Here is a 13100-nt window from a genome sequence, read left to right as displayed (position 1 = left end):
TTTCGTACCCTTCAATCCCCCACAGTGACCAGGATCCCAATGTAGGTTCACTTGGTTTCGACAGGCCAATTTCTGAATTGAAACTGTACATTCCCATACAAGTTTTGAATTAAATGTTGCTGATGTTAAAGCGTTTGAAGCTGCTTGCTATGATATCTATGATCTGATATCATCTTGAAAACAAGTCTTGTTATTCCAAACATAATTTTATTTTCAGTTGCTATCGCATAACTTATTTAGTTATAAACCTCGTCTTATGTTGTTCTCAGTTGTTATCATGAAAGAATATGGAATGATGCAAGGTTAGTTCAAAACTACAAATATTATCCACATGGTATGAAAAAAAAAACACACTGCTAGTCATATTTAAGTTATTAACGTAAGGCTTTAATACCAAATCAATGAAATAATTTGAAATTTTTTGACAAAATTTGCATTTATCACAAGATTTATTACCAAGATGGTTTCAATTATAACCAAATCTGTTAGTTTTGAGATATCCAAGGAGTATTCTTTTCTTATATTTTTTATTATGTTCGCTATTTATTCAACCACAATGATAACACGTTCAGTTTTCAAACCTTGATATCCGGGTATCAGAAATTGTTATCAATCTGGTATAATCCTTTCCTCGGGTATTTTTTTTCCCTTGATTTGTTTTACGTCGATCTTGTTTTCCATGCTGAGCACCAATGCTACCGACGCCCTCACCTGGACCCTACCTATCGACCCATCAACTCATGAGCCGGGGACCAACGGCTTTACTCCCCTAGGCGTGATCAGAGATGTTATGCCTCAGAACATCCCGGCGGCGCCGACTGGGATTGAACCCAGGCCTGCTGGGGTGAGAAGTAATCACGCATACCACTACACCACCGGCGCCGCTCTTTGCTCGGGTAGGCATTCAAGAATTGTTTGAATGTCCGCTTTAGAACACGGTTGGTCAATAACCCATCGATTTTGAGAAAGCCATCCCTGGCCCGATCAAAGGACTATACCAAATAGATAACAAGTTCTGATACCGGTTATCAAGATTTGATAACTGAACATGTTATCATTTTGGTTGAATAAACAGCCAACATAACACAAATTATAACAAAATAATACTCCTTGGATATCAAAAAATAACTGATTATCAATAAAAACATCTTAATAACCAATCCTGTGATCCATGCAATTATTGTTCAACAAACTTTAAATTAATTTATCGATTTGGTATTTAAGCCTTACACTGATAACTGATATATGATTGATAGTGTTGTTTTCTTGCCATGTGGATATTATTTGAAGTTTTGAACTAACCTTGCATCATTTCATATTCTTTCATGATAACAAGTGATTTCAAAATTAGCCGAGGTTGATAACTAAATTACTTATGCGATAACGACTAAAAACAAAATTATATCTACAATAACAAGAATTGTTTTCAATATGATATCAGGTTGTTATTTTGCTTTGCTCGGGGAACTAGTTACCCCTGCTCCCACACGATTGTTCAATCTTGAACCGTCTGTTTAAAAGACAATTGAACTTGTACGGATGCTTGATCCCCACTTTCCCAAATATTTCGATAACATTCTGGCACATTGTATAAACGATCGAAATGGTATTTTTTTCTCCATCCAATCTTGATTTTTTAATAAAAGAAAATAAACATCACACATTTTTAGAACACGAATGTGTCCTGTAAGATCACCTTCCAGGAAGTGCTTTTTCCGGTGAACCCTTAAAGCACATCTTTCAGCTTCTAATTGGATAAATGGAAGCAACTTAAGCAGATAAAGTAGAGCTTAAAGTGCCATACTCGGTATGCTGCTCATTGCACCAGTTTTTTAGAGAGTAGCTAGTCTTTGTAGGTTCCTTAGCTTCTTCTGAGCCGATCTTTCATTAGTTTTTGGTCACCAAACCAATGATGCGTAGGTTAGTTCGGGTCTTACAATCTTCAAATAGATCCAGGGGATCATTTTTGGTTTTAGGTCCCATTTCCTACAAGAAATGTTTTTACATATCCAAAGAACATTTGTTGCCTTATTAGCAACCTGCTCTAGATGCGAATTTCAGTTAAGTTTACTGTCAAGACTTACTTCCTGATACTTGACTGTGCGTGAAAGTTCCAAAGATGTTCCTTTCCATTTTAAGTTATTGATAGCTATTAGAAGGGTTGATATTTATCCCTTCTTTGCACACCAAATGCACCCATAGTGTTATATTTGCTACGAGCAACAATTACAGAGCAATACACTATTTTACATAACGCTTACACACTTTTAAATACTCTTTAATATGGCAACCACACAATGTAGGTGAAATGGATTTAATGTCGGCCTTAATGCCCCTAATTTGGGCCCATGCATAAATTCAGCAATCAACTAAATTTTCAATAACGACCAAAAAATATCCATTAGTACCGTTCCAAGTTCATCTAGATAAAATTTGTTAAATAGCAGATTTTTAGCAATGGGCCCAATCTTAGATCCATAGGCCAACATTATAGCCATTTCCCCTATTACTGCATTTACTAAAATAGAAAATTAACCATTCCACATGCAAATCAATTACTTTCGGAAAAGGAAAAAGTAATTCTAAAGGAAAAGTGCTTCTCAGAAATCCACAAATAGCTTCCCACCCAATTGATCAACCATGCCACCTCTTCATTGGTAGGAATATCTGTCCTTGTCCCTGCTTCAAGTCGTTAAAGTGTGAACTGTGTTATTTTCACCTCATCCCTGCCCAGTGATTCTCAACCCGAGTGCTTTTGTGCCACAGACCAAGAAATGTACGAACCAGAACCTGCGTTGAATGTTAATGGCAAGAAATCCATGCGAAGGTGTTGAGAAGAATAGTATTTTCCTGTTTTCTATTGTTACGCTGTTTTCCGCTTCTTTCCTTCATCATTGTTGTGCTGTTTTTCCTGTTACCATTTGCCATAAAGAAAAAAGAACGTCACGTTGCATTTTCCGTACCAACATCCCAGTACTATGGCCTGATGATGCTTACGAAAATGCACACATTTTAATTTATGTTGCGAACGGTAACAATGGCGTGAGAAATGGAACTACCAGGAGCAAATGCTCCATTCGTTTCGTTGAGCACCTTGGTGAAATGAAACAAAGTGTGACCATAAATTTTTATCTTCGGTATTATATTTTACAACGAAATTTTCTCTTTCCTATATATTTGTTCCATGACCTATGGACGTAATCCATGCCACCACACCGTCATCGTCAATCAGTCGGAACTGGGTGACAACGGGTTCGACACAGCCACAATCACCACCTCCAACGTGGACGATGAGATTGAGGAAGAAATCACTGCCGAGACGAACACTGTTACCGTTCCAATTACAATTTGTATAATGATAATGATCGGGTGAGTTATTGAAGTCGCTTACCTGTAGGATCCTTAATTCTAAGCGTTTCCTTGCTTCCTTGAAATATAAACAAATTATTTTATACCCTTTCGCTAATTGTTTCTTTCTTCTACCACCTTCTCGTTTTAGGTATATATTTTTCGGAGCCCGGTTGTTTGCCGATTGGGAAAACTGGGATATTTTAGATGGCAGCTATTTCTGCTTTATTTCACTAAGCAGCATCGGATTCGGAGATATAGTACCCGGTGCTTCGGTAAGTCCAGTTGTTTTTAATGCAATAATCTTCCACCCATTTCGACGCTTGAGAAGCGATTCTAGGTTTGTTTTATGTGATCCTTCATGGCTCACACAATAAAGGAGTGAAAGAAAGGTCGAGCGTAGGGTTGGTATGTCCCATCCTAACCTTTAAAGTTGCTGGTTAAAATTTATTATCTGTAAAAAGTTGCGAATGACTAGAATAATTATAATCTAGATAAAAAAGAATTAACGAATAGTAATCTTGTTTCCTTCTCAAGTGACCGAACAAATTGCATCGACTCTCTCATATATAATGCAAAAATGGCTTAGGGAGAAATAATGCAAGATACATATTTAATTTATGTCATTAACAGACTTATGGTGATAGTATTGGGTCATTTAACCGAATGCCGTTTGGCAGAATACTTGACAAGAATTCATCTATTTCAAACGTACCGTGCGTAATTTTACGATCTAGTTTAGTGTAATTTTACGATCTAGGACTCCGACATCTATAAAAAATATACAACTTCGTTCGTTCGGAAAATTTTTAATCCTAAAAATCCCGTAAAATTTCAGAATTGTGGTAATCCAGAGACCATACAACCCTGAATTTACACAATTATGAAATTCAACGTGATTTTGAAGCTTTCGAATTATTCCGAACGATGTATGTAGTATGAACTAAAGTTGTACACTTTTAATAGATGAATTATTAATTTAACGTGAGTAGCCTTTCAGGCAATCACACTTTTTGCATATAGAAACTAATAAATGATCCCTAAAAGTTGAAACTCATTCCTTAAAAAACACCAAAATGATCCATTAAACCCTGGTAAAAATCCAAGGATCCATAATAAATATCAGTATGATCCATATTTTTAGATCAACATTTGAAATGGGCGGAAAAGCCAAACGAAAATAATGACACATCCATGCAATTAAATACCAGCATCTGATAGAGTAAACTTAATTTATCGAATGGCATTGTTAATCTACGAGGGTGTGTTTTGATTCATAAATTTGCGTTTAAAGTCCCTCCCCTTGGCTAGTTTTTGCACCTTGCTGTTGGTTAGCGGGCTTAATTTCATGCTTTATAGTGGAGTGTTGGAGACGGTAGGTTTATGGTCGGCGTTGCTGGCCCATGCCGCGATAGAATGGCATCATGGGCAGGCAATAGGGATTACGATGGTTCCCCTCTCTGATAAACCACTGCATGAGAGAACCAAAGATCTAGTCTAGCAGTAATAGTATCACACTTGTTACTCCTTTAATTGAGAGCCGCGTCATAGTACGCTTACGTATAGGCACTGACGTTGGGTGTGATACTGGCGGGTTTTGCCACAAATCACTCTTATTTTATTTATTTTTACGCAGATAGATTTATTTGGGTTTGCAAGGGAATTAGACTATTGAAATATTTCAGAAAGTGCCCAACAGCGCTCCTTCTATTTGCTTGACAAGCTTTCATTGTTGTTTTCATTGAAGTATTACTCAGGAAACAATGTTAAACATCATTTTTGTACATGGTATTGTGACTAATCTTATATGTGCTTCATTTTGATTTGGGATAAGTGTTTAAACTATGGCTCGGGATTTCCACTGTGGCGTGCTTCTATTGTGACCAGGGCGTCACAATATCAGCTTCAATCGACCAAATCGATGCGACGAAGAGACTGCTGGCTTTCTTTTTCTGTTAAAGTCGAACAGCTTCGCAGCATTCTAGAACCTCAGTCGGCGTGCACAAACAAATGTTCAATCGCTTGTCTCTCTTTCTCCCGTCACTCCATTGGTCTTCCTTTCAAGCTTCGTCGAAATGGATGAGCGAAAGAGCGCTCGACTTTGATAGTTTTCTCTTTCATGAAACACATCAACAGAGGTTTCATGACGTATATGACGGAAAATGAAATAAACATTTAAAGCATTTCTCACGTCAAAACACTTGAAGATTACACGTCATATTTCTAATTTATCTTCCATCCATATATTTATCTAAAAAAATGATCGAAAACGGGACATAACGCATTTTAAACAAATTGAAAGAGCGGCGATAGAGTGTTCGTGAAAGGGGATTGAAAGCCATAATGAAGTTCGTTTAACTAGAAAATCGACGTTATTTACATTGAAAGCGATGAGCAAAGCAACGACGAGAAGTTCCACAGCCAGCCTTTCCTTCCAAGCGTCCTTCTTTTTTATTTTCGTTTCTTGCTGATAGTCTAGCTAGGCGTTATAGAAATGAAGCGTCGAACACGTATGTATGAGAGAAACAAAACACAAATTCATTTTAGAGCTTCGAAATTGTAGAGCCCTGATTGTGACATACCCATACGTATTTTTGTGGTGCAACATAGTGGAAGCGTGTGAGCATAGTTGAAGCATATACCCTATATAATTTAAAAATCAGCTAGGAAACTAACTTCAAAATGAAGTATTTTAGTCACATGAAGGTGTTACCTGAGTCGAACTAAGATATAATAAATAGGTATAGGCTTAAATCAAAAATACTTGAAACACGTTTAATTTTAGATTACAAGCACAAGTGCAGGTACTTAATAAAGCATGGGTTATGATTGATTAGGTGAATTAGAGCTTTCAATAATTTATTAAATAAGACTAATGAGATATCATAATCATCAAATGAACTTCAATAAGAAACTTCAGAAAGTCTAATGACATTAAGTAGATTTAAAAAGAATTCGAAGAAAGGGTTCGCTCAGGGAGGCAACTAACCTTTAAAGTTGTAGAATAAATCTTCTTATTTAGTCTTGAACTTTAAAAAGAAAACGCAGGCAGACCAATAGCATTAAGCAGATTAACAAGGAGAGGAATAGTTTAGGAAGTAAGTAAAAGTAGAGGTATGTGACAATTAATAACTTTTAAACTTTTGAAGATATTGTATTCCCCTGAGTTTGTTGTACTCAATTACTATATTATTCTCTCAATACGCGAAATCTCTTATATATGCGGTTAAAGCATTTGAGTTAACTTATTTCTTAGTGTTCAAGTACTTACATTTTTAAACAGCACTCAATGTTAATTTATGAACTAAACCCTACGTAAAATCGATCTTTCCTTATGTGGTATTGATGCATGTTTAACTTTTCGCGGCTGTCGGAATCAACGCGCCTACGTCTACGGAGCTTACGCAGAAGTGATTCGCAATGCGGTAGAGCTCATCAAAAGTTTAATTGAGCTTCTGTAGTATATAATTTGTTCGGTACGGTCGCGAAATCTTGAAATGATTGATACGTGCGGTAAAATAACTAAATTGTAACAAAACTCAACGGTAAAATAAGTAAAATATTTAAGGAGGAAACCAAAATTAATTAACTTGCCAACATAGGCTATCAAATTTATTTTGGTGGCACTCTTTAAGTGATAATAAGCTGTTTTTTTCTCTACGGTTGTTTCGCGTGGCGTTCATAATTTGCGCGATTTTCGTATCTTACGTAATTTAGATGTTTAGCTCTAAACGGTTTTACTGACTCGAGGTCGTTTCTTAAGCGGTGTTGGTACAGGTTAAACCTTTACCGACTGTCGGATTCAACGCGCCTACGTCTACGGAGCTTACGCAGAAGACGCATTTCGCGCCAAATCGTATTCGGAGCTGGCAGCACCCTCTCAGATTTCAATGAAACTTTCTGGATGTGTGGACCTTGACTAAATATGCCACTTTGCATACTTAGTTTTTCCAAAATTTATCTGGACTAACGTTTGAGAAGGGCCAAACTTTTTCTTCCGATTTTTTTCAAAAAAATATTATGGAAAAATGACAACTCCTACAAAAATGTGTTGTATGGATGACTTTTAGGAAATAGTTATCGAAAAAAAAATACTGGAAATTTTGAAATTTTCATTTGAGACCTACACCGAAAAAAATCGATTTTTAAAATTTAAAGTCAATTTAAAAAAATGGCCATGTTTGATTTGGATGAAACTTTGCCTCAAGATAGGTAATTATGTTTACTACCAACCGTCCATACATCGCGAGATGGGCACTTTTAAGGAAAACAAGTTTTTCTTGCAAAAACTTTTTCATGTCTGAACTGATTTTTTTTTTTGATTTTCCATTTTCACTAAACTAACTGAAGCTCAAAATCATCTCAGAATCCAATGAAGCTCAATTTGCGCTTCAATTTTGTCTAATCAGCACTTAAGTTCACTTTGATTAATCGAGAATTTCATATGAAAAGGGCTCATGATGCATTTCTCGCCAAATCGTATTTGGAATTGGCAGCACCCTCTCAGAGTTCAATAAAACTATTTGGACATGTAGACCTTGTCAAAAAAATCATTCATTGGTGCGTTGGATTCTGCTACAACTTTATTCACGGACCAAGAGTTTGGCAATACTGATAATACTGTTATCTGATCTTTTCTGTCAGCTGTAGGGGAATTGAACTTCTCCTTTAGCTGCACAATCATTTCTTCGTATGCCTCTACACTAATGTCTGCTGTATCTAGGCCAAATATATTTTTCACACTGCTTGTGTAATTTAGAGATTTTATTGAACGATAATCCATGCTCCTCATGTTCCTCGATGAAATTGGAGATAAATTCAACGTTTACACAAAGCCATTAAACTTCTCAACATTGTATGGGCGTTGCAGATCATCTGCTGATGGAACTGACTTCAATGATGGAACCGATGTACCGTATCTGAAGGAAAGAAGAAGAAAAAATAATTAATAAGTGCAATTAGGAGGTTGCAGTTAAAAGTTGATAGAATCATCAGGATGACTGTTCTTACCTAGCTCATCTACGGATTGATGGCCACTCATTGATGGACCTGGATCATCACTATGCTGCTGCCCACTAGTTGACGGTTGAATATTTACTTCATTTCCAACCAATCGGCGTTTTTCATAACTGGACTTCTATTATGAGATATCACGCTACGGCATGACTCACAAATGCTCATCGTTTCATCAATTTCGTGGTTATATCCCATAGAATGTATTTTTTTCTACCATCGTTGACGATATGGCCCGTAACTTATTTCGGTTGCATCTCGAATTATTTATATTTGCACAACATTTCAATCCTTTGAGCCTTAATTTACTACTTTGGTCCATGATAATAATTTAACTACAACTTGTTTTCACAACTTTCGTTATCAGATTGACTGCTGCTTGTATGAAATCAACCTTAGTTTTATAGTGCTCATAGGTAGAATGAAGTGGTAGGTATATAATTGTCGCCGCCAAAAGCTACTTTCTTCTCCGGTTAGGGAGAGTCTTTCGCTTCCAGGTCAGACACTGTTTCTCGATTCTAGGAGCTACTTTTTCCCCGGTTAAGGAGAGAAGTTTTCACTTCTAGGCCGAAAGTTCTTTCGGATTCAAAAAAGAGAAGAATTTGGAGTAACCTATGAAACTTAATTTTATTCAACAAAATTGTACAAAGTGATCTTACGGCTACGTGTTGCATTAGCAACTTATAATTATGTAAAACTTTTACATGATTTGTCCAGGGTTTTACATATCCCTTTCAATACCGGACTTTTGACCTAATTTTGCCTATTCTATTAGCTAGGATTTCGATCGCCCTTGAAAGGGTAAATTTGTGTTATTTGGATCTTATATACTATGCCCTCTCAGATCTGGGATTTCTCGGGTTATCTTGTAAGTTTATTTCTTTTTGTAACTCAGATCTGATATGGCTCTACAAATAAGAATGAGACATTTGTAACGTTTAAACATTATAATTATATCCTTCGTTAAGGATAAACAGAGAGGGAAAACTAAACGTAACCTAGATGCGCAAGCATGCCATGCGTGGGCGTGTTTATCCTACTTGAACGCAGAAACGTTCCTAAGTAAATACTGCAGTTAGATTATGTAAAACGAGCTCTCGCTCCTTTTGCCCTACTTTTCATTTCATATTCTTGGCCTTGGTATCAACGTCAGCTAGGGCTATGCAAACGAGATGCAACTATGTGGTTATCTTATGGTTTTGGTTTTAAATTAATTGCCTCGCGGTAACAATAATGTTAATGGTTTAGGTGTAAATAACAGAAGGGCATATAGAATTATGATGCGATACGTTGACTTCCCAAATCGTTGTTGATTAGAAAGAAGATCTCAATTAAATTTTATTCATACCTAATTCTTTATGGATAATTTGAGCTAAGAATTCTAAGTTGCTATAGGAGTATCGGAGTTTGCCTCAGTAGTAGACAATATAATCAATTATATTATTTTTTTATTGATATAAGCCCTTTTCATATTAAATTCTCGATTAATCCAATTGATTAGTTGCTGATTAGACAAAATTGAATCACAAATGGAGCTTCATTGGGTTCTGAGATGATTTTGAGCTTAGTTTAGTTTTGTGTAAAAATGGTACGTTAAAAAAAATCAGTTCAGACATGAAAAAGTTTTTGTAAGAAAAACTTTTTTTCCTTAAAAGTGCCCATCTCGCGATGTATGGACGGATGGTAGAAAACATAACTACCTATCTCGAGGCAAAGTTTCATCCAAATCAAACATGACCTTTTTTTTTAAATCGACTTTAAATTTTAAAAATCGATTTTTTTCAGTGTGGGTCTCAAATAAATTTTTTTCGGTATTTTTTTTTCGATAATTTGGTCATTTTCTTAAAAGTCATCCATACAACATATTTTTGTTGGAGTTGTCATTTTTCCATGATATTTTTTTGAAAACAATCGGAAGAAAAAGTTTGGCCCTTCTTAAATGTTAGTCTAGATAAATTTTGGAAAAACTGAGTATGCAAAAGTGCTTATTTAGTCAAAATCTACACATCCAGATATTTTTATTGAAATCTGAGAGGGTGCTGCCAGCTTCGATTCGATTTGCCGCGAAATGCGTCAGAAGTGATACGCAAATCGGTAGAGCTTGTCAAACGCTTTTGAGCTTATGTAGTATTGAATTTGTTCGGTGCGGTCGCGAAATCTTGAAATGATTGAAACGTTCTTTATATTAAATAATTTGATACAACGCTCAGTAGTAAATAAGTAGAATATCTAGGGAGGAAACCAAAATTAATCATCTTGCCAACATAAGCTATCATATTTATTTTGGTGGTACTCTTTAAATGATAGTAAGCCTTTTTTCTCGCTTCGGTTGTCTCGCACGGCTTTCGGAATTCACGCGGTTTTCATAATTAACAAAATTTAGATATTTCGTTCCGAACGGATTAACTTATTCAATTGGTGTACTACGCGGATGTATCTACGCGCACGCGTCACAGCATTTTTTCTATAACTATCTTGAAACAATACAAACGTAATCCAGTGTTCAAGCGGCCAACATAGGCTAGTCCTTCTGCTGTATTGTCAAAAATAGAAGCAGCATTTATTCAAATGGGTCAAGTCTTGAAAACTAAGCTGTCACGCAGCTCCAACTTGATACTCAATAAAAAAAAGGGCGTTAAAGTCATTGTTTACGTTTGGTTGCTCCACCTATTTCAATTGTTAAGCTAGATTTCGTGTAAAATTTAGAAACACAATAGTAAAAATGTACAGTTACGTTACTAAAGAGTGAGCATTGAAATTGTTCGAAGTGTTCATAAATATATTGCAAATGATTCATAAAACGATCATCAATGAACCTAAATCTAACGAAATAAATAAGTCACATATTTTTCATGTTTTTTTTTTCCTTGGATTTGTTTTCCGTCGATCTTGTTTTCCGTGCTGAGCACCAATGCTACCGACGCCAGGAAGGCAGCTCCCACACCTGGACCCTACCTATCGACCCATCAACTCATGAACCGGGGACCAACGGCTTTATTTCCCGTGATCAGAGATGTTATGCATCAGAACATCCCGGCGGCACCGACTGGGATTGAACCCAGGCCTGCTGGGGTGAGAGGTAATTTTTCATATTTTAAACACACACTTTTTAATTCAGATCCATCAACCTTGGAAAACCGTTCCTTTCCTGCATAGCTACTAAGATTGATTGTAATGCCTGTGATTGTTTTAAGTCAGAGGAGCGTAACAACGGGCAAGCTACTAGAATAATTTTCTTAAAGAAGCTTCTTTAATCAGCTTTTAAAGAAGCTTCTAGAATAAGTTTTTAAGAAGCTTCTTTTAAAAGCTTATTCTAGAAGCACCTTTTAGAAGCTTATTCCAGCCGCTTGTCCGTCGTTCCACTCTTATTTCTACAAAAAACTCGGGCAGGACAGTAAATATGAATGGCTGAATAGCGCAGTAAAGGAACAATTTACTAAGGTTTATGGATCATTATTAAAATATGAGTGCCCAAAACATGAAAAAACACATGCATATTGAACATACGTATATTTTTTGGTGTGCAACATGATGTTCTATGGATAGTAATCCCTGGATTTACACAATTTTGAAATTCAACGTGATATATAAATAATTTAATTATTAACGAAATATCGTTATTTTAAAATTCATTATTGAACGTTTTATGGATTACTTGCAATATGTCTATGAGTAATTCGTACAATTTCAATGTTCATCCTTTCGAAATTTAGCGGAATATTTTTACAATTGTTTTGCTAAATTTGACATGAAATATGTATGGATTAAATTGAAACTTTTTATGCATTATTTACATTTTTTAAGTAGGACTACGTCTGTGATTTCTATATAGAGGTACACTTTGTATAAAGCGAAAATGGAAAATGTAACGAAATTATGAAAGATTTTGAATGTTAATAACTCAGTTGCCCCTGGACCAATTTCAATAATTTTATCAGCAACAGATCAAAAATATATATACGTATCAATAACAACGCCGACTCTTGAATGAAAAGGTGGGAAATGTCAAGCATTGTCCAAGCGTCGAAATAACTAACAAACAAATCTAGCAATTTCGTACATGCATATGCTGCTTCCCCAACACAGTCATCAGAGAATCGTTTCTAGACGAAACATGTCAATTTAGCGTTGCTGCTTCCCCAACACTGTCATCAGAGAGTCGTTAGTCGACGAAACAAGTCGAAGTGGCATTTGCCTTCAATCTTCGGGCGTGTGTGAATAGGGAGGATGCAATTGCGTAACATTGTGTACTCTAATCGCCTTATTCAGAACCACACACCCCCAACGACGACACAAAATGCTCTTCAGAGTTAGGGTTGCCCTCATTTTAGTTATGTGCCAAACTAGTTTATTTTTTGCAGCACAATTTGTTCTTTTTAATGATTACTTTATTTGTACAGGCTCAATCGAATAAACTTTACAGATCCGAGTTATCCTTTCCGTTATATATTATTACTGTCTTATATTTAAAGTTAAAGGAACTGAACCGACTACTCGCGGTTACCACCATTTGTTCTATTGCTAATGATAATTTATTCCAAACGCACCAACACATGCGACATTTCATTTAAGAAAAGTTCCAGCAGCTGGAGTGTAAATTGAGTGCATTCTTCGTAGTACTCAAAATATGCCAGAACGACAAGTGTTGCCGCCAAATATGACCCTTATGTATGTGAAGAGTTTTTGTATTTTTCTACAATGTGTTATTAAACTGGGAGCTCGGAACCCCCGGTTTAAAA

The 13100-nt window shown here is 36.0% G+C and overlaps 1 protein-coding gene across 1 annotated transcript in view; it reads left to right on the top strand.

Moving 5' to 3' along the window:
• Positions 1-13100, top strand: part of sand (sandman) — a 34686-nt gene that overhangs the window by 4815 nt on the left and 16771 nt on the right. Inside the window, exons 3-4 of the mRNA XM_065222534.1 lie at positions 3233-3369; positions 3500-3623. Of these exons, the coding sequence (XP_065078606.1) occupies positions 3233-3369; positions 3500-3623 (261 nt within the window). The remainder of the gene's footprint in view (positions 1-3232; positions 3370-3499; positions 3624-13100) is intronic.

Source organism: Ochlerotatus camptorhynchus, unplaced genomic scaffold (assembly GCF_037179485.1).
Source record: "Ochlerotatus camptorhynchus isolate MF236.1 unplaced genomic scaffold, CSIRO-AGI_Acam_v1.1 ptg000172l, whole genome shotgun sequence".
Classification (NCBI taxonomy): domain Eukaryota; kingdom Metazoa; phylum Arthropoda; class Insecta; order Diptera; family Culicidae; genus Ochlerotatus; species Ochlerotatus camptorhynchus.
This window is presented reverse-complemented; position numbering and strand designations above follow the sequence as displayed.